General features: G+C 37.0%; 2 protein-coding genes across 3 annotated transcripts; both read right to left on the bottom strand.

The window, feature by feature from the left end:
• Positions 1 to 546: 546 nt before the first annotated feature.
• On the bottom strand, positions 547 to 7,207 carry PEN2 (PTEN 2). 2 transcript variants are annotated; one of them, XM_088245667.1, is made up of 14 exons: positions 6,947 to 7,207; positions 6,467 to 6,732; positions 5,498 to 6,000; positions 5,196 to 5,297; positions 5,051 to 5,107; positions 4,364 to 4,429; positions 3,584 to 3,760; positions 3,370 to 3,456; positions 3,193 to 3,257; positions 3,030 to 3,106; positions 2,405 to 2,451; positions 2,147 to 2,277; positions 1,985 to 2,054; positions 547 to 1,365 (listed from the first exon to the last, which is right to left on the bottom strand). In XM_088245667.1, exons 3-14 carry the CDS (start codon positions 5,918 to 5,920, stop codon positions 829 to 831), a joined length of 1,839 nt encoding a protein of 612 aa, XP_088101793.1. In that variant the 5' UTR covers positions 5,921 to 6,000; positions 6,467 to 6,732; positions 6,947 to 7,207; the 3' UTR covers positions 547 to 828. The 2 variants fall into 2 exon arrangements, with proteins under 2 accessions (XP_088101793.1, XP_021805318.2); XM_021949626.2 differs by lacking the exon at positions 6,467 to 6,732.
• A 3,192-nt stretch (positions 7,208 to 10,399) lies between these two features.
• LOC110749517 (cysteine proteinase mucunain-like) lies at positions 10,400 to 13,461 on the bottom strand. The gene is made up of 5 exons (XM_021949628.2): positions 12,597 to 13,461; positions 11,714 to 11,949; positions 11,488 to 11,628; positions 10,847 to 11,305; positions 10,400 to 10,752 (listed from the first exon to the last, which is right to left on the bottom strand). Exons 1-5 carry the CDS (start codon positions 13,093 to 13,095, stop codon positions 10,657 to 10,659), a joined length of 1,431 nt encoding a protein of 476 aa, XP_021805320.2. The 5' UTR covers positions 13,096 to 13,461; the 3' UTR covers positions 10,400 to 10,656.
• Positions 13,462 to 20,526: the final 7,065 nt, after the last annotated feature.

The following is a 20,526-nucleotide window of genomic DNA, read 5'->3' as shown; positions in this document are numbered from 1 at the left end:
AAAAATTGAATAATTGTTTGGTTGGGCCCCACTTCAACTTAGACTTGGAACTGAGTTGGTATATAAAAATGAGAATGGTGCAAGAAAATAAATGGTCAAAGTTGACCTGTTACATTGGAGACTAGTTGGAGTCTTTCTCCACCTTCATCGTGGTGGATGCTCCTTTTTTTTTTTTGTTTCTTATAGGAAAAGAAAAAGATCGATAGCAGGCCAAATGACAAAGTCTCCATTAGACCAAATCAGCGACATGTTAAGAAGAAATATACAACTAAATCCCTAAGGCATTTGCTGGAAGTAAGGCAGAGTGGGCTTCGCAACTTAGTTGAAATTCACAATGTTTGGGTTTGAAAAATAGGAAATATTTGTGAATTTGTCTTTGCTGGATTGCTTGTTGCAGGCAGGATAGCATAAAAACAATGGTCTAAATTATTCTAAATTACAAGGATGGGAACTCGAACTTGGATGGAAGAGGACGGTCACTGTCCTGCAAATGAAGGATAACATTAAAAAGGCAAACAAAAAGAAAAGAACAAAAGACTCAAAGTATACCCCAGAAAGCAGGAAATGATATATTACAGGTTTCTTTTTTTCTTTTTACAAAAAATAAAATGAATTCCAACAATTCCCATCACAGTTTGATGTTGATTATTCGCATCTCCAATAAAAAAAATTTGCTTGATCAATCCACTAACCAGAAACATACTTCAATTACAAACTGAACGAATGGATTGAACATGACCTATTATCAGCAACTGCTGGACTTAAAGCTTGCAAACCATACTATGTACAGATTCCCTAAGTTCCAGGCACCAACGTCAACCCCCTGATTTACTCACTTTCATAGTCGTCATCATCTCCAAACGTGAAAACAGAGGCATCCGCGGCCATTGCCTTAAATTCACTTTCCGAGTTTGGAGCCTCGAGGCCTGGGACATTTCCACCACCAACAGAAACTTTTGGCTCACTCGCAGCAGGTACCTGTTTCGAGTCCACGTTTCCAATAGAAACTTGTTTAGTCGCATGTGTTAAACTTGCAATTTGATCTGATTTGGTATTAGACTCAGAACTGGTGGTTGTACTGGCCACAGTTCCACCTGCTGCTGCCGAAGTTGTTTCTGCTTGCCGGCTCTTGGAAGAGCCAGATTCCTCTGCCTCACTGTCTGAAAACACATCATCCTTATCTTGATTTCCTGGGCTTTTACTTTCTTGTGGAGCAGCTGTACCCCCGTCATCTGAGGAAGTATTGGTACCTGAGCTTTCATCCGGTTTCTTAGTAGAAGTTTCAGTGTTAGGTGTCATAGGGACATTGCCGTTATAATCCACTAAAACCACTTCAACCTGAAATCCCGGGGAAGGAAGTTTTCTCTGCAGAAAGCCCATTACAAACTACAGTTAAGTTGGCCATCCTTTTTTAATCTTTTAACTAAATAAGAAATTATTGAGAAAAGGAGGTATTAAACAAAATTAAAAAACATAAAAGAGAAGCAGAGGGAGTCCTATGAGTCCAATTGAAATACCATCTCGACAACCGAGCACTCAATTGTATCATATAACGCTCCACTGAGTGCACTCCACTAAAAGCTCCCAGCTATATCTCCCACACCACATGATGAGAATACGAGCAGTGATAGATGGTAAACAGCAAAAGCAGAGTGATAATGCAAAAAAGTGTGCTCTCAAGGTGTAGAATGGCTCACTTTGTTTCAGCCAACAGGTATCAATATTTGATAAATAGCTAAAGTTCCAGGGCATTTTTCCACTTTTAACACTTCTGACCTAAGACCAACCCTTAACCAGCCTCACCATCTGTTATTTTATCCAGGTTGTGGGGCATATGGTAAAGTAAATACAAAGCAAATATATTTCAACAATTGCAAGTGCTATACATGAGCAGACCACCAACAATGAGTTTCCAAGGTTCTGTATTTTGCTAGCACAAAGCATACATCTTGAAATAAAAATGCAAAATAAGAAAGAGATGTACCTTGTCAAACCCATCCAGATCGTTGTTGGTTAAAACTTTTCTATTTTCAGTCATCGTTGTGTTCAACCAGCTGGGAATAAATGACAATAACAGTATTAGAACAAAAGAGAATCTGTTCCATGCCACACAAAGCATAAACAAATGGGAAGGAAGACTACATACCAGTAAAAATCTCCTTGACGATCATGAAAATGGATTTTGAAGTCCCCAACTAACTCTGTCAAGCCAAGTTCCCCCGGCAGCGCAAAGACCATTACACCCTTCTTTGGAGCAGAAAACCAATAATCTTCTGGCTGTCAATATAATTTACATGCAAAACCCAAGTTATCATAAGGACGGCAGAAAGCTACAAATTACGGAAAAAAGGCAGAACCTTTAATGAAACTTGTATCTAACTTTTATCAAACAAAAAAAACCTACCGAAAGACCCTTGGTTCTTGGATGCTCTTTCGTGGAAAAGAGAACACCTGAGAGCATTAAAGCAAAGGCATCAGCATAATAATAAGCTTATAAATATGACTTTCAGAACTATGCAGTACTTAAACTCTAAGAAATACATGGTTTTCATGCGTTTATGAGTCTTTGCAAGCATCAGCATGACATAGTTCAACACAAACAAAATGGATAAATGTGCTTCCAAGTGAATCGTGAGACACATTTTGAGCTCACTATCAGGTCAGCTCTGAATAAGGTAACAAGATCTTTACTCTTTGTCTTTGATATCAGTGTAGAAATTTTTTTTTTAAACATCCCACATTCATAATTTCATATAATGAATTTTTTCAGAGTTCTGAGGATTATTTAGTAAAAAGAAACGTGAAGCACTTGTTAGTGTCGAGTTAGGTCATCTTTCCACATTCAACAATGTGCAATAGTACTTCGAATAAAAAACAAGTGTAGAAGAAGATCTAGCTGCAGATAACCCTAAGAAGACAAAAGGCAAATATAACAGATGAATGTGATGGTAGAAGGTTTATCATTAGACAGCATAGTAGGAAAGTGGAAGGGTGGTGGTAACAGACGCAGCGAGGATGATGGAACACACCATTATGATCAGAAACAGTAATGGAGGGCCTGATCCAGTATGGGCACCTATGAAGCCGGAAGCCCCTAAGCATGCACCTGCATATGATGCAAACAAAATATTCCATCAGTGTCCATGTGAAAAATAAAGATACTACAAAATGGATATATAGCTAAAAGTATACCTGCGCCCCGGTGGGTTTTCACCATTGAAGTACGTTAAGATGCGCTCGAAATATTTAACGTACCTCTAGAAAAACAGCAGACAAAAATTAGCCCAACACATAAGATGTAAGAAGGGTAAGTGGTAAGAAATCAAAAATATGTAGCTCTCAAAAGAAAATAGAGCAAATAATACTAACAATCTGACTTGGAAGAACAAGCCCCTTTCCATCAATACATCTTTTCTGGTTGTAGTAGTCAATAGACTCCTCAGCGGTTGGAAAAAACTGAAGAGATGGCAAATAAGTCTACAACAATAACTAAACAAGATACAATATGAAACTGAGAAATTAACTCATTTTTCCATGAGATTCTTTTTCACACTTTCACGAAAAATACTATGCACAAATATACCTTCAAGTAAAGAAGAAGACTGGAAATCATCAATCCTGTTCTTGCCATTCCAGCCTTGCAATGCACGACGACAACATTCTCAATATCCTCTTTCAACCATGAATAAGCGCTTCGACAAAACAACGTTATTAGCTGAATTGGTGGGCAATTATGGTCATCGAACGGAAAACTAGCCACCTGTAGACAAAATGATAAATCAAATACAGGAAGCTGTCACAACAGAACACCTTTGTTTTGAATAATTACAATCCAGACACAGCACATGTACTTCAAGCGATTATCCTTTGTTTACTACGGCCTTTATTCTTTATTATATAAAAAAAGGAATGCACCAATATCTAGACTATCAGCTTAGTGGGGTGCCTATATCAGATCTGTTAGGATATAGAGTAATTGTGGAGTTCCAAAAAGAACATTAGAATATAACCAAATAGGACTTGTCACTTGTGTTGTTCTAGTCTCATGAACTTAACATATGCTTCTGTTCTTCATGGTTCTTGAAAATAACATTGACTCACTCGTCAAAAAAGGAAAGGTAAATTTATTGGGATTCCACTACCACCACTATCACCACCATCACAATTACCACTACATCCCTAACACTTAGTGGGTACCCATTCCCCGTCCCTACTTGTGAGAAGTTCTAGTTGAATGCCATGGTTTAAGCTCAATAATAACCTAGCCACGCTTCAATTCCAGCCTACCACAGTACAGATCACTAATTTGAATGGTTAAAATGAAAACCGTTGGCACACCCACAAGTGAAAAATCATGACTCACCTTTCCTTCAAATAAGGATGCGTCATACAGCCTTTCAGAACAAAGGTTATAAACTTTGTACTTGCCCTGCACATATCCCAAGATCAGATATTCCAACATGTAAAAATACATTGAGAATGATATTTCTTACCATATCAGTACAATATATCATAGCAATTGGCAGAAGCTTAATCACATTTCTTTAACCAACAAAGCAAATAAAAAAAGGGTATAAAACAGTCACACTATATAAGAAATTTACGGATACAGTTTCTGATGTCAGCAAAACCATACATGAAATAGCTAATGAAAGAAGCTGCACTTCTGTAGCTAACAAACTAAATACACAAGGGTTAAGTTCCACTCAATTCAGATAAAAACACCAGCAGTTCCGAGTAAACACAATAAACGGTTGAAACATTATGCTTGGGAGATTGTCAGCGTGTGTGCCTTTTTGTTCAGTGTTTTAAAATTAATATTATCTGGAGTCTGAACCAAGATGCAACAAGAGAGAAAGAGATAGAGTTTATCTAAGTGATTAAGTATACTCAGAAACATTAGTATACTCAGAAACATTACGAATGGATCATCATAAGGTAATATAAAATCTTGTAAAATAAATATTAAATGAAGATTAAGCATTAAGAGGATTTTAGCAATGCTATCCAAAGATGAATATAAAGATCATGAACCAAAATGCATTATTACCTGATGATGAGTTTCAAAGAACTTAATCACTTCTTCCATATGATTTCTGTAGAATCCCTGCATTACATATTTAGGTAGACTGAATTTTGGTGATACAAAGGAACAGGACAAGTGAAGTCAAATGTAGAGTATATTACTTACTAACCTCAACATATCCTAGAAACCCAGAGCTCATATCACCAGCAGGGAATCCCATAGCAATAATGTTCTCTGTAATATAAGTCATGTCCAAATCAAATCCTCCTTCCTATACACAAGGCAGAAAATTGGGTTATACAAATGCTAAAAAATTCATAACATGTGGAGACGTCTTGTTTGCTTTGAAATGACAGAGACTACAGGGCAAGGAAGCAAAAGGAAAGCAGTTTATAAATTATAACCCCTATAAAGAAGATAAAAATAAAAAAAGACCACAGCAGCAAGAAATCAGTAACACAGGAGACCCACCTGGTATCTTCGTTTGTTTTGGGAGACAACATGTCGGGCCTTAACCTGAACAGCCTTCACCACACTCTTAGAAGAATCAGCTATGCCTTTTGTAATTGTTCCAATAAAACCAGGTTGCTGAGTTGTTGGACTTCCACTTGAACCCTCATCTGCCGATGGAGCTTTTGGAGACAAGCGCAATCCTAACCCACTAGTAAAGCGTGCAAAGGGTGATTGTCCAGCATTCCCAGTTGTAGAGCTGTCCTGCATTGGTGCTATTGGCTGAGGAATTTTCAGATTTTTGGCCCATGATGACAAGCCAGAAGAAAATGGCTTATTTGGCACATCCTGAGAATCTGATCCAGAGTCCGTGGCAGCAGGAGGTTGTGCCTGAGGAGCTTTAGTTTGAGGAGCAGTCGATGAATCAGCGGATTCTGAATCCATCCTATTACCCCAGCGACCCTGATGGAGAAATGGGTATTGAAAATAGAAGTTCACAAACCCAGCATATGAACTTTCTGTAGCTGAAAAGCACACACATAACAATTATTTTAAGACAAAAACCATGGACTTTTTATTTTCAGCCAAAAATATATAAGAAAAAACCAACATATTCCAATCTTCCTCTATTTTCTTTCTCACTTTCTAATCATTCTTATTCTCTCCGTGGGCTAAAACAGAAGAGAAAAAGACAAACAGAAGTGTGCAATTATGTACAATGTCCATCAGTTAATGTAGCATAAAACTGAACCACTTACGATTAATACTATTACACTGATGATCAACCAAGCAACTATCACTCCACAAATTCAAATGACAAGAGAGACCAAAAAAAGAAAAAGCACATAACCCTTATTGCTCTACCCGTGTAAAAAAAAAACCTTTTTATAAATCTACGTCAAAATGAAAATAAAACATAAGAGATATCCAAGCTTAAAGACTTCAATAATGAAACAAATGGTTTTATAAACAGGTTTCCCCAAATCTAACCAACTGTTTCCAAGCTTTCCCGGCCAATCCCGCGAGTAGAAACATGGAATTCTTAGTTTCTGCATTTCCAATAGTTCTTGCTCTCTCCAAGCCAACCGTCAAAACTAAAGCCTATCTTCTTTAAATAAATAGAATGCTCCATTTCTGGGTACAGTCAGTCTAACACATAGCCCTTGGCATGCTTATCCAAATAGAAACAAAACTTCAGCTTATCTCCAACTCACAACAACGTTATCAATTCAAGCACCATTCTTCAAGTTACATTTCTACACATAAAAACATATGCATATGCATATACATATGAATTCCATTGAAGAAAACTATCAAAAAATCAGATTATTCTGATGAAGTGAAATTGAAATAACCACAAGATCCGCATAAAACGAAATTAAATGAAAACACTCACTATGAACAAGAAAACGTGAGCTAAGTGACTAATTAAAGCAATTTTAGAGATCTACGAATAGGATCCAATCTTACCGAGATGAAAAGCCCGAGAATTTAGAAGCCCCGAGGATCTCACACAAGTAAACTGAAGCCTGTCTAGGGTTTCACGCAGAGAGAGACAGAGAGAGAGAGGGAGAAACTGAGGCTTGGTAATCGGGCGGGTTAGCAAGGTCTTTCTGCTATCATTTTCACGTGCTTCGGTTTTGGTCAACCGAATCGACGGTGGTGATGTTACCTTGACTCTGTGATATCTTCGGCGTTAGATCGTCATCTCGCGGCAATAAAACGGTACGATGTTGTTGGCTTGTACAGAGTAATGGCTTAAAACGGTAAGGTGCGTTGCGTTTGTTATTTTTCATTTTCCCCTACCTGTTTAGTAAATACTAAATACGTATAAAATTGCAATAATTTTTCTTTTCTTTTTTTTACCAAAAGACAATAATTTTCTTTTACGGCATGTTTTTTTTTATCAACGATGGGAATCAGAACATTTGGAGGAAAAATACCACTCGATCAAAGTCCCAAAAAATACTTTGGACCAATACTTTAAACATATATTCTTATTAGCTTTTTCGTACGCGTTTTCGCACTTGTAAGAGGCTTTTTAAAAAAAAATTAAATTTTATTTTAGAATTAAAAAAGATAATGGATAGTTATGTTCTATAAAAATAGGATCTATTATCTAATTTTTCTTTCAATTTTAATTTTTTTAATATGAAAAAGTGTGAATTTTTCATATTATTCTCATTTAATTAATAATTTCAATTCTTAATGTTTACATTAACGAATGACATTTTCTGGTATTTTGAATGTTTTACCATTCTCTGCTTTTGCTTTATATATATAGATTTTTATAATTTTTAATAATATAAAAGAGTATTAAAAAATAAATCCAATATGCATAATATATGTATGTATATAGTTTATTTAGTTATTATAGGAATAAGGGTTCCGGTAAGTGTGGAGATCAATAAAATGAACAAAGAATTCTTACGGAAAAAAAGTTTATTTTCCCCTGTTTTTTAATAGGTGCTGAAACACAAAAACATTATTATTGAAAATTGTAGGGGCTTTTTCCTTCCGGCAGCAAGTGGGCTGGGCTGGTGAAGTTATCCCCTCTGTTTGAGTTCGAAATTAGGCCCCAAAATGCTTCGAAAGGGTAGCAAGACCTTAGGAAGTATTCTGGTTATCTTTTCCAACGAAAGCAACAGAAAGTTACAGATAGTTTCTTCACATTCACAGATGAACTTTTGGGCTTGGCATGGTGAGCATGTGGCATGGGAGCAAAGTCATCAGGAGTTTAGCACTTTTGGAAAGAGAGGGTCCATGGATTCCTATGGAGGTCAGAGATTCTAAGGAAGAGGGGAGAGGTTCTAAGGAGGAGAGTTTTGGGTGGTTTTCGTAGCTTCCGGCAGCTCGACAGTGACTCTGTCAGAACTGTAGTGATTTTGCCAAAGCAGGGGAGATGGGGAAAATGGGCTACCAAAGCACGAAAGTTTACTGAGTTTTCAAGAGAGAAAGCTTGCTCTCTGAAGGCTGTGGATTGTTGTTGTTTGGCTGGGTGGGAGAGGCCCTATTTATAATTGCTGAGGTTTGCTCTTCTTCAAGAAACCCTAATGGTTTCTTCCTAACTTAGCTAGGCTCTCTCCTTGTTTTCTCCTCTTCCTTCTTGACTTACCTCATAGTGGCAAGGTCAGTTCTGACCAATCCCACAAAATCAGATGTTTTGGGTGCTCTAAGCCTCTTCCAGCGGCGACCTCAGAAGAGGGCTTCCCCTTTTCACTCATCTTCTTTCTCCTCTTTCTTCCTCTTTCCATGGCCCAGCTTGATGAAGGAAAGAAAGTGACTGTACCCGTTGGTTTAAGGGGTGGCATCCTCCCTTGCATGCCAAAATCCCTTGGTTTCTTGAATTCCTATACTTGGAACTAGTTCCCAGCAGCTACCTATGTGTAGATTTCCAACGTTGGTTTTGTTTTCAAACTGAGTGCTAGGTCTGATGCTGCCCTCTTATTCTAATTTCATAAGTCTTTTAAGTCCACCACATGATTCATCCAACGGATGGGATATTTTGATCAAGTATTGGCTTATTTTAATTGGGGCAATGGGCTTATCTTGGTTGGGCTATGCTAATTGGGTCAATAGACTTATTTGGCTAGTTTATTCTAATGGGCTTACTTTGGTTGAGGCAATGACCCATCTCCTTCCTTGTGCTTGCCCATGTTTGGGCCTAAGAAAATGGGCTTGAGTCTCGAGGCCCCCAAGCGACCCGAGACTCCCATTTCTTGGCCCATCGATGGACCCCGTGATAACTTGTCACCATCCATACCACAACCCACTTAAGCAAGCCCCGGGCATTTGAGTGGCTTGGGCCCACTTAAGCTTGCAGTGTAATTGGGCGTGAAATGACGATTTCCCACTTGGCACGGCATGTTGCTTGGCATACTGACGCTTGATAAAATAATTAGCACGGATTTGCAGAGCTAAATGCATTTTATGCTTTTAATCTTATCTTCTAGCATAATAGATTCTTATTTGGCGTGGCATGCAAAGTATAACTCGCGCATGGCAGATTTTCGCGTGCTCCAAATTAAGTCTTTTCTCGATAATATATCGCTTTTGGGTCATGAATTCATTCGGGCCTAACCACGAATTTTTTTTGGGCCTCAACAAAAATCATTTTGAAAATTTCTCACGGACTAGTATGAGTTAGAAAAGAAAAGCCTTCAGAACGAGGTACACCACGTGGTTAGTGTATCATCCAATATACATAGAATATGTAGAATTATTTTCTAACTTAATGCATTGCTTTTTATGACATGTGATTGGCTACATTGGAAATATTCCACATGTACTACGTCTATTGGATGGTACACCAGCCACATAGTGTACCTGAAACACCCAAAAATTATTCAGAACTACCGAAATAGGGTCTCGAAATCAATGTTTGCTATAAATAAATAATAAAAAATTATTTATTTATAAAAAGAACACATTGTTTTTATTTTATTTTTTGTAATTTTTAAAATTTAGTATAAATGTTTCGAGAATATATGATTTTGACTTTACAATAGTTAAATATAAGTGGTATATATTGTCACATTTCTATGTTCTTGTTCTTTTTTAAATAATATCTACAAAATGTACCACTCTCGTATTTTATGTCAAATTTTTAATATAAGAAGGTACTATATGTATTTCTCTCTTGTATATTACAAACTATGTATCGTATGTTTTCTTGTTGATGATAGCGATAATATTGATGATAGTGACTTTCGTTTATAATTCTTGTAGCCGCTTTGATAGAGGGCTTGTTGTCCAGGAAATATATTACCAAGAAAAATATTTGTGAATTGTAATAGGTCCTTCGACTCGTGGGAAAATGTTAGACTAAACAAGAAGCAACAAGCTACCGTGTCATGGCCACCATGGCTGATGCATATAAAACTATGGAGAGGGCAGAACCAAGCAACAAGCAAACCAAATGAGTACACAAATCATTGTGAGATTAAATAAGAGCACAGCGGCCAATTTGTTTTGAATTGATTTGGTTACATAATTTATATACAATAACCATTGAAACTATTTAAGGAATGAATCCCAAGTAAATGTAGATAGGGTTTGCACAAATTGGTATTTCAATGAACACAAAAGCAATTTCTTCCTTGGGGGTATGCATATTTTCTTGGGAGCAAATTCACTTTACTTTCTTCCTTGTGGTTACCCAATTTCACAGGTTTGGATCCTCAAGCACTTGGAACCTTGCCGCCAAAGTGGAAATGCCGGTTGCTTCTAGCCGGAGTTCTCTTGAGCGCTTTCACACTTAGTGGATTGTCCTTGCTCTGTTTCAGTAAAAACACAGAATCAGCAAAGATGAAAAGGGTCACTGCAGAAAAACAAGAACAAAAAGATATATTGGGATCTACGATTTGTTACCAATCGGCAAGTTCCAGCATCAAGGTCACAGACTGGATACTCATGAGGGCAGCAGCTGTAATGGTCATCACAGCAGGTGGCGGACTCTAGAGGGCAGCATCCCCATCCGAAGCAGAAGTTGCCGTACTCATAGGTGCAGCAGCATGTGGTTCCCACAGGGCATGAGTAGTAGTCGTCACACACGGTGGGGGGCTTCACAGGAGGAGGAGATGATGGAGATGGGGGAGGTCTTGGGGGGTTCTGACCCTTCTTGGTAGGGTATGAGGCCTCAATGGCAATACCGCATTTGCCAGTATTGGTGCTAGCCACATTACGTTCCAACTTGATGTAACCAGCCTCTCCCCAACTTGGACCCCATGAGTTCCTCACAATCCAGTAGTCTACACCATTTTCGGTGCCATATCCAACAGCAACCACACCATGGTCAAGATCTGTTCCACAGCGTCCAGTGAAGACACCCTGAATGGACGGATAAATAAGAACTTGTCAGAGATGTATAGTATTGATCTTGCCAATTACGTTATCAGGCTAAGAATTAAGACCGCACATGATTCTACTGATCAACGAATCAAGCCTACAATCCAACAATGTAATGGTTACCCTCCACATGTGTAGAGTTGGAATTAGGATAGAGGCCTTACCGATTGGTAGAGTTGGAATTCCCTGCCACCAGCTTCAATGGCAACACTAATTGGTTGATGTGACACAGCCTTCTTCAAGGCTTTCTCATCATTTTCTGGAACATCTTCATAACCATCAATGGACACAACCCGAGCATTTTTCTACATAAACGCAAAAGAACTTAACACAATGATGAAATATTTTGTGCATAAACAAAAGCCAAAAGAGGTTGAATTGGATGTGTACCCTGTTAGGGTCACATGAACCATCTCGAGCATTGTAAGGGTAATCTTCCTCAGTATCAATGCCACCATTGTTGATGATGAACTGGAAAGCGTAGTCCATAAGACCTCCATTGCATCCTTGGTTGTATGATCTATCACAATCCACCAATTCTTGCTCTGACAAAGAGATCAGCTCACCAGTCACAATCTTGTTTATCCCTTCCACAGCACCAACGGTTGAGAACGCCCAGCAACTCCCTTCAATCCAAAACACATAAATTCCATTACTAAGAAGCAAAACGCAGCAGCAGCATTACATGAGGCATACCAATACCACTGTTCACAAATTCTGTATAGTACACAGGAAAATCCCATTTGCCATAATCCTAAACTACAATTACCATACGTAAACCGTTTCGTTATGTTAATGAAAAAGCTCACATATTTTATAGGCGCAGATTTTCAAGATGGACTAAATCAAAGCATTATCGAGTTTTAATCCACATGCTACAATCACTTAAATATGCATAACCATCTTTTGGAGCAAAGCAAGTTTCCGACTTTTTTTCCAGGAAACATGTTTCTGTTCAACAAAAAGTAAAACATTACAAATTTGCTGTACAAAACGGCACTGCAATTTACAACAACCCATACAAACAAGCCATCCAGCCACAAAAACAAAAATAAAAACCAATTATGAACGAGTCTCACGCAATTTCATAAATCTGAAAAAGGAAAAATACTTTTGTTCTTCTCAAAATCGTTTCTTTCAGAGAAAAGACAAACAAACAGACCCATAACGCTTTCACTACATTCCAGGGTCAAAGTCTACTCAATCCAATTAGAACATGACCCCAAAAAAACATGCCCAACAACAAAAATAAATACAAAAATAAAAAGCTCACCGCATTGGCCTTGATCCTTAACCGGAGCAACAGCGCCCTTTGTCCTCCAATCGACGGACTCGGGCAACTCATCGCCGGCCCGGTACGCGTACCGGTTACTCTTTCTCGACCCGGAAAGCCTGAACCGGCGGTCCACCTTGGCACCCAAGTAAATAGACCGGTACTCCTCGTTGGTCAGATCGGCGAATCGGTTCAAACCCACCTTGTAACTCCGGCTCTGCTTGTTGTGCTCGTCGACGAACCTGAGATTGTCCTTGAAAATCTCGAACCGCCTCTCCTTCTCGCCCAAGGCGTTGTAATTTTTGCGATGCTTGACCAGCCACGACTCGTACAAGGCCTTCACCTCGGCCTCGGTCCTGTCAGACGGGACGCCCATGCCGTGCTTGTCGTCGTAGTCGATGATCGACATGTCCATGGCCGTGGAGAGGCCAAGGAGCATGAACAAAGCCATGCAGGCCAATGAGGACATGGCCCCAGAAGATCTTGGAGAATTTTTCATGTTTGATAAAATGTCTGTGAGAATGCGATGGGTTGAGTTGGGGTTGGTGGGTTTTTATATATATAGGACAAGAGAGAGAGAGGCGGGGTTTGGATTGGCTTGGTTTGTTTGATGTGCTGGATATTAAGGAGAAGAGAATGAATGGGACAGCGAATTGGGATTGGTTCAGAAGACCGAAGTTGCGTTGAAATAGGAATGAGAGTCACGTTGGTTAAGGACTGGTGGTGACCACCTCTAAATTTTGGGGAATTTGTGTGTTTGTGAGATTAGGTGTGTTTTCGGTTTGAGTTGTGCTAGGGTAAGTCGCTCACGTGCACCAACTGTTGATGTACATAAATTTGCATCTTATTGAACGTTAAACTTTACTCCTGAAACCAATTGTTGATGAACATGAATCTACAACTTATCAACCATCAGAAATTGATCAAGAACTCGTGGCGATTGATCTTATCTAAATCGTTTTAGCCTTATTCTTTAATGGTTAAAAAAAAAAAATACAGCTCCTACATAGTAGAAATATCAAATTCAATACTTTGAGTATTTTTATTTCTCCCTTACTGTCCAAAAATCTTCTTTTATGTTATCAATACTTGAAGATAATTGGCAAGTTTTGTGCCATAATTTTGGCTCAATTATTTGAGGATTGTTTGTTTATGCCATGTTTTGAATGTTTCTCTCTGCACTCCACCAGCAAGCAGTCAACACAGTCCGCCAGCTAAGTTTTCCCGAGAAACAATTCCCAAAATGGCCAATTGCAAAGTAACAAGCCTTTAGTTATTTACAACTAATATTTGCCTGTATCCGGAAAACGAAAAAAACAAAACTGATATTTGTGGCAGAAGCAACAAGGGGTATGTTCGTACCACTTTGCAAAACCTAAGGGAATGTGTCGTATAGTAGTGTAGTTCGGAAGTCCGAGTGTCGTTTCCACAGAGAGTGGTGTAAAGAAAATAACAGAGATGAAAAAGAACAAGTGTGATTGAGAGGTAGATTTATGTAAGATTTGATTTAAAGAAAATTCAATTGATTAAAACACTAAGGCATTGGGGTTCCACTTTTAACATAAACATGCAACTCTTAATAATTTTATCCACAAAATATTTTCCAATGTAGTTGTTCAATATAATTAAAGCTCTTTTTAATTTCCTTTAGAAGTATTCTAAGCATAACTTGTAACATTGGCAACAAACTATCAAAAAATAATCTTCATCAAAATTCTATTAATCTTTAGTAATTCTCGTCTCTTTTAAAAGCATGAAAGTTTTTACTACACAATGGAAAAAACATGATTGAACCCATGAAATAGATTATCAAACATTCATCAATTAATTAAAAAGAAAACTACAAATTCCATTTGAACAAAAACTACAAATTCACATTAAAGCTTAAGTTTGGATCAAACTAATAAAAATTACACACTCATATTAAAAGCTTTCCCCTTAGCCTTAGCTAGGGAGTTAGTTCCCCATAAAATAAAATAAAAACAGAAATTTAGAACTAGAAGAATTGGAGGAAGGAGAGAGAGCTCAAGAGAAGATTGTGAGCTTGGTGTGTGTTTTGAAACTTGAAGACTTCTCTATTTATAGGGCTAAGAAGGAGGAACATTATGATGAATCCCAACACCACCATTCATATTCCAATACAATCCATAACTCCCACTTCATCTTGTCTAAGTTAGTGTGGTTGGAATCAATTCCATCCCATACTTCTTTTGGCATGGGTGTGGCACTTCATGCATTCTTTTCAATTCTTTAGCTGCTGCACCTCAAGCTTTCTTCACATGGGTATTCAAAGGTGTTCAATTATGGCTGCCTTTTGCTGCCAACCTATGTGGGTTTTCTTTTGATTGCTGAAAAAAAACGATTCTTCTGAACCAGGCTTGGTGTAGGAAGGCCTGAGTTTTCAATATGTATCCAATGGGGCTCAAATTTGGATATGTCATAATAGACACCTATTGGAACAACTTTTATGAAGAATGCATTCCCATCTGAGCAGTACAAGTGTACGTTTTGAGCCTTGCAAGTTGACTGCCGAAAATAGACTGGAATTGGCTTCATTTCTTTTCTTTCTTTTCTTTTTGCTTCACATGCATGCACATTCTTTCTCCTTAATAGCTCCAACATGCACCTATATAAAATCATGATATTAGAATAGAATGTAACAATTATTGCCCAATTGATAAGAGTTTGGGTGCCACTTCAAAGAGAGAGCTACCAAATAGAGAATTCAAATGAATTAGCCTACATTTCAATGAAGTGCAAATGAATTTGTAAATGCAATGGAACATTCTAATTGGTGCAAAAATCAATAAAACAAAGTACTAACAAATATAGATTAGGGATAGAAATTGTAATAATTATGTGTTTATCAAGGTAGTTTTAGGGTAGTTTCTAATTTGATTGTTGCCACTACGTATTAATTTTATGACGAAGAATCTGTGACTATTAGGTAGTTTCTAGTTTGATGGTTGCCGCTACGTATTAATTGTATGACGAAGAATCTGTGACTATCTTAGAATTTAGGCAGCAAAAGCTTTCAAAATGATGACAATTAGGCAGAATTTGGAGAAGGTCTCTTTAGAAGTAAGCACATTGCAGCACATGCTTAGATGTAGGAAACATAGCAAATTGTGGAAATGAAGCAAAATATATGTGAAACCCCGTAATTTTTAAATATATATTATATTATATTTCAGGAAATTAAAGATTTATATCTTATTTTATTACACATATTATTCTATTAAGATAAATATCTTATTCTATTTATATATATATATATATATATATATATATATATATCTTATTATATATATGTGTATTACATATATATCCTATTCTATTATACATGGTTATGCTTAGTCATTGATAGTATAGACGTGTCAAAGGAAAACAAATGCTAAGTTAGCATGCTATATACTAGCTTTGTCAATTCATCAAGAAAAGTAGTATAGGATTGGAGGAGTTGGAAACAATCTTATCTGCATAGCTAGAATATAACTTGGATGACAAGTATCAGTCAACCGCCATTACACCATCCAATAGGAGGTGATTTACTGCCGACATATACTCTATATATATAGGACATTGTGTGCCTAGCAAATGAACCAAGAAAAACGTAGAGGGAGAGATAATAGTGAGGAAATTCTTGAAGGAGATAGGTAGATGGGTTGTCTTGCCAATTTATTTTAAGAGCTCTCATTATTGAGGTGAGTAGTTTATGTAATGTGTTCTAAAAGTTCTTATTTTGTGATAAAATATGAAAACCATGAATTATCATGGATTTGTTCTATTTACAAATATCTCTCTATTTCAAGTCAAGCATGTCTAATTTGGTGCAACCTTTCACACTATATATATATATTGATTGGAATATATTATTCATGGAACATGAGAACTTCAATGTTGGGGTATCCGAGGGATAGATGTACCACACGGGGACATAGGGCAGTGAAGCCAATAGGGGTCACGTGGTTGGTTACACGCTATGAAGGATAACCGAAATATGAAGGGATGATGTGATATGATCTGGATTGGTGTATCTTTTCATTATATTTTCTAGAGTGTGTAAAACGGCATTGCTTGACTGACATATTACATAATCTACTCACTGAGCAGTGGTTGCTCATCCCTCACCCTGTTTAAATTTTTCAGATGAATTAGTGGGCAAGACAAGGACTAAATCGGTTGAAGCTGAATTAGATGAGAGTGATAGAGCTTTATTTATTTCATTTAAAGTTGTAAGATTTTGGGATCTATTTTTATAAATAAAAAATTTATTTTATGTTTCGGCTTTCTTTGTATTTCTTTTTATTTTATTTTATTTTCTTACGCACCGGGCGCGGGATTTCCATTTACCCCCGAGTCCAGGGCGTGACAATATATATATATATATATATATATATATATATATATATATATATATATTCTTTTGGGAAAGATGGGAATGCCATAAATTATTGTCATCGTGTTCATGAAGATTTGAAGATTGATTAACGGGAAGCGATTTTCGCACTCCTCTTCTCTACTCATCCACTTTCCCTCTTTTGTTAGTCTTAGGAATGAATAAATCAAAGGAAAATCAAGTGACAAAAACAAGGAGATAAATGCATAAGGTGAAAATGAGAGTGTGAAAATCACTACCCTTGATTAACGACAATTGAGCATTGCCCATCGTCTTATATGTATAAATTTCTTAAATTTCTTCCCATGAATTGTGATTATCTCTCAGGATTTGTGTTTGTGGTTACCACTTTCCCACATTGGATTAAATGGAGTAAGAAAAATGTGTTCAGAGTTGAAACATGCACTTTTATATTTGCTTGTACTCAACTAGATGGAGTTCACTTATTCATGAAAAAGAAACAAGATGGTTTGTAAAGAAGTTTGGGGTAGGAATAGGATCAAATCAAACCAGTCTTAATATCTATTTATGGGGTTTATTACAACTTTTATCCATTCTAAAGATGAATTTGATGTTTCAATCATGCTCATCATGTGCAACAAATTCCAAGCAATCCCAATATTTCTACCTCATTCAACCTATGTTGTAGTTGTATCAAAATTATTATTTCTTTCACTTATATTAACATCACAGCACCATGATCTTTCTCTCTCAGCAGCCTTCCTAGTAATTTCTTTCACTTATATTAACATCACAGCACCATGATAATTTTCTTTCCATTCCTCTGTGCATAAGGTTTTCATACTCATACACTGAAATAAATATGAAACAGAAAATTTATTCGATTTGTTTTTCGACAAGTTGTAGCCTAATCGAAATCTTGTATCGTTTTGCAATCTATTCTATGAATCACACAATGAACTGAAGTAAAGTATGGAGCCTCTCCCTCTTGCTGGTGTGCTTGCAGGGATAATATTGTTTTAGGTAGGCTTCAATCAGTAGAAATGTGATAATCCTTCTCTCTCTCTCTCTCTCTCTCTCTCTCTCTCTCTCTCTCTCTCTCTGTGGCATGTGTGTGTATTCTGCTAAGCAATAAGAATCTCTCTCAATCTTTGTGCTCTAGATGTTTTGTTTTTGGTAAATTCTGCTATATGAATTGGTTATTATAATCTATTGGCTTTAAAACAAAAAACAAAAAAAGGCAATCTGAGTACTTTGTCTTAGTATTTTTCCTGAAGCTTATTCAATTTAAGTTGGGGACAAATGTTCTATAATTTCTGATCTATAATTATCCACTTGGTTTTGGATAGGAAAAAGCATCTATGATTGTTCTTAATTATCTCTGGTCCAGGTCCAACTTTTTTTAATTTTTTTTTACTTTGTTTGTGTGCAGATTCAGTGGATGTTTTAGCTGTTACATACCATGTGAGGTATACAATTAGATTCAACTAAAGATCATCAATGCCTTGAAGTGAGGGGAACCCAAACTGGCCTAAGACTGGCAGATGCATACTCTTCTTTTTGTTTGTTCTTTTATTTTATCATCCACCACTGATTTGATTTGATTTCTTTTGGCAAACATCCACCACTTGTGCTTTTGGTTTGTTCTGTTTTTTTCTTAATTTTTTGGTGAAAGGTTTGTTCTGTTTCATTATATGGCTTTTGTACTTGTTCAATACTTTACCCTATAGATCTTGCACTCATTTGTTGGTATTGGAGAGAATGAGACACTACATAATTACCCAACCTAAACCTAATCACTAATTAGTCCCATTAATTAGGCATTATCTTGCACTTTGATTTTTTGGCTCCTCGAGGAGAGGAGAAACAATTACATGAAACGGGGATAACACTATTTTGCTATCACCGGCCAATTACAGTATGCTATGCGTGATAACTTTTTCATGTGGTAGTTTGTGATTGGAAGAGGATAGCAAAACAGTGTTATTCCCATTTCATACAAATTTTTCTTCAAGGGAAAGACAAGATTACCGAGAGGCCCTATGCATATATGACACATCTGATGACATAAACAGACAAGGTGGGGAAGCTTCCACTGCCAAAGTTAATGGCAGGCTAATGTGCAACTGCTACAAACTAAAATTGGAGAAAAGATTCAAAAAAGTGAACTGATTTTGAAGCATCCAATTGTAAATTCTCATGATGATCAAGAACACAATATAGCAGATGGGGTTCAAGATTATGGAGAGGGGTGTCTTGTCAACTGCAAGAGCCCACTTCAGGTTTTCAGAAGACAGCTTGTATTATTTGTTTGTTGGCAATGATAGGAAAAGTGAAATTTGGGTACAGTCATGTGATGCGAGTGCTTTTAGTTTTAGATGGAGGGATTTGGGGTTTAGGTGCTAATCCTGTTTTGGATATCTTTCCTCCAACCAATGAGATACCATAAATCAAACTCAATGCAAATTTTGGCACCCTCTGATGCTGTTGCAATCCTTAAAAGTATCATTGGCCTACGATATTGACCCAGTGGCTTGTTTTTTCTCTCTTCTCCCAGCTATCTCCAGTTCTGATGAAAATCACTCTTTGAGTAGTCATTCTCACTCACATGATCAACTGGTCCTGGGCACTTAGAAGCAAAGTTAACGATAACTATAAGTGGATCATATTTACTGATCACATAGTTGACTACACTATAAATGACGTATGATGACGTATCTATTAATTAACTAGCCATAATAATTTATGGAGTAAGTGAGTTCCAATTGCTACATAATACTAATATTTATTTAAAATGTAACAACATTGAAGTGCTTGCTTGCTTGGTTTGTCTGCTTAAGTGGCTTAATTAGTCTTTTAGCTCTCTTTCAATCCGCGGCACAAACTTCTTAAAACATAACATTATTTTCTTCCTTCCCTTGCTGAAGTCAAACAGCTGCCTTTGCTTTTGGCAGAGACAGAGAGAGACTGCAAGGCAGGTCATTTCACACAGACAAATAAAAGCTTGTACCGTACAATGCTTCTTTTCACGTGAAAATTAAATATCACTCCATTATTGATGAAAACATCAGGTCATGAAGATAATATCATTACATTATTAATGTTAAGTATGTCATTATTTGGTTCAGTTTTGTTCTTATCAGGGATTTAAAACACTTATTAGGGTTGATTGTCTTCTTTCTTTATATTTCGTATCATTATGAGCGGAAATCAATCATTTTTGCTCTGTGCAAGGTTGACGTATGGGGAAACGCTCGTGAACAAATGAGAATCTCGAGGATAAAGGGAAATCTTGAGGCTAAGAATGAAGAAATTGGTTCACTCTAATATATCCGTATCGATATCTTGAAAAATGGAAATTTCGGAGAATATACCGGTGTATTGATCGGTGCATATTTACATATCATTTTGTACCCTTCTAGCTTATGATTTGGTTATGTTTTTGAGTTAAACTTGTGCTTTTAATCCTTTTTGTGTTTATCTTTCAGTTCATTGAGCTTTAGGTAATAATGAGGGCTTTGGATAGTAAATGATGCAATCCATGCATGTTAGGGCCTAATTTGGATGAAT

Source organism: Prunus avium, chromosome 8, assembly GCF_965620075.1.
Source record: "Prunus avium chromosome 8, drPruAviu1.hap1.1, whole genome shotgun sequence".
NCBI lineage: Eukaryota > Viridiplantae > Streptophyta > Magnoliopsida > Rosales > Rosaceae > Prunus > Prunus avium.
Note: the sequence above shows the minus strand (reverse complement) of the source record. Positions and strands in the feature narration are given on the sequence as shown.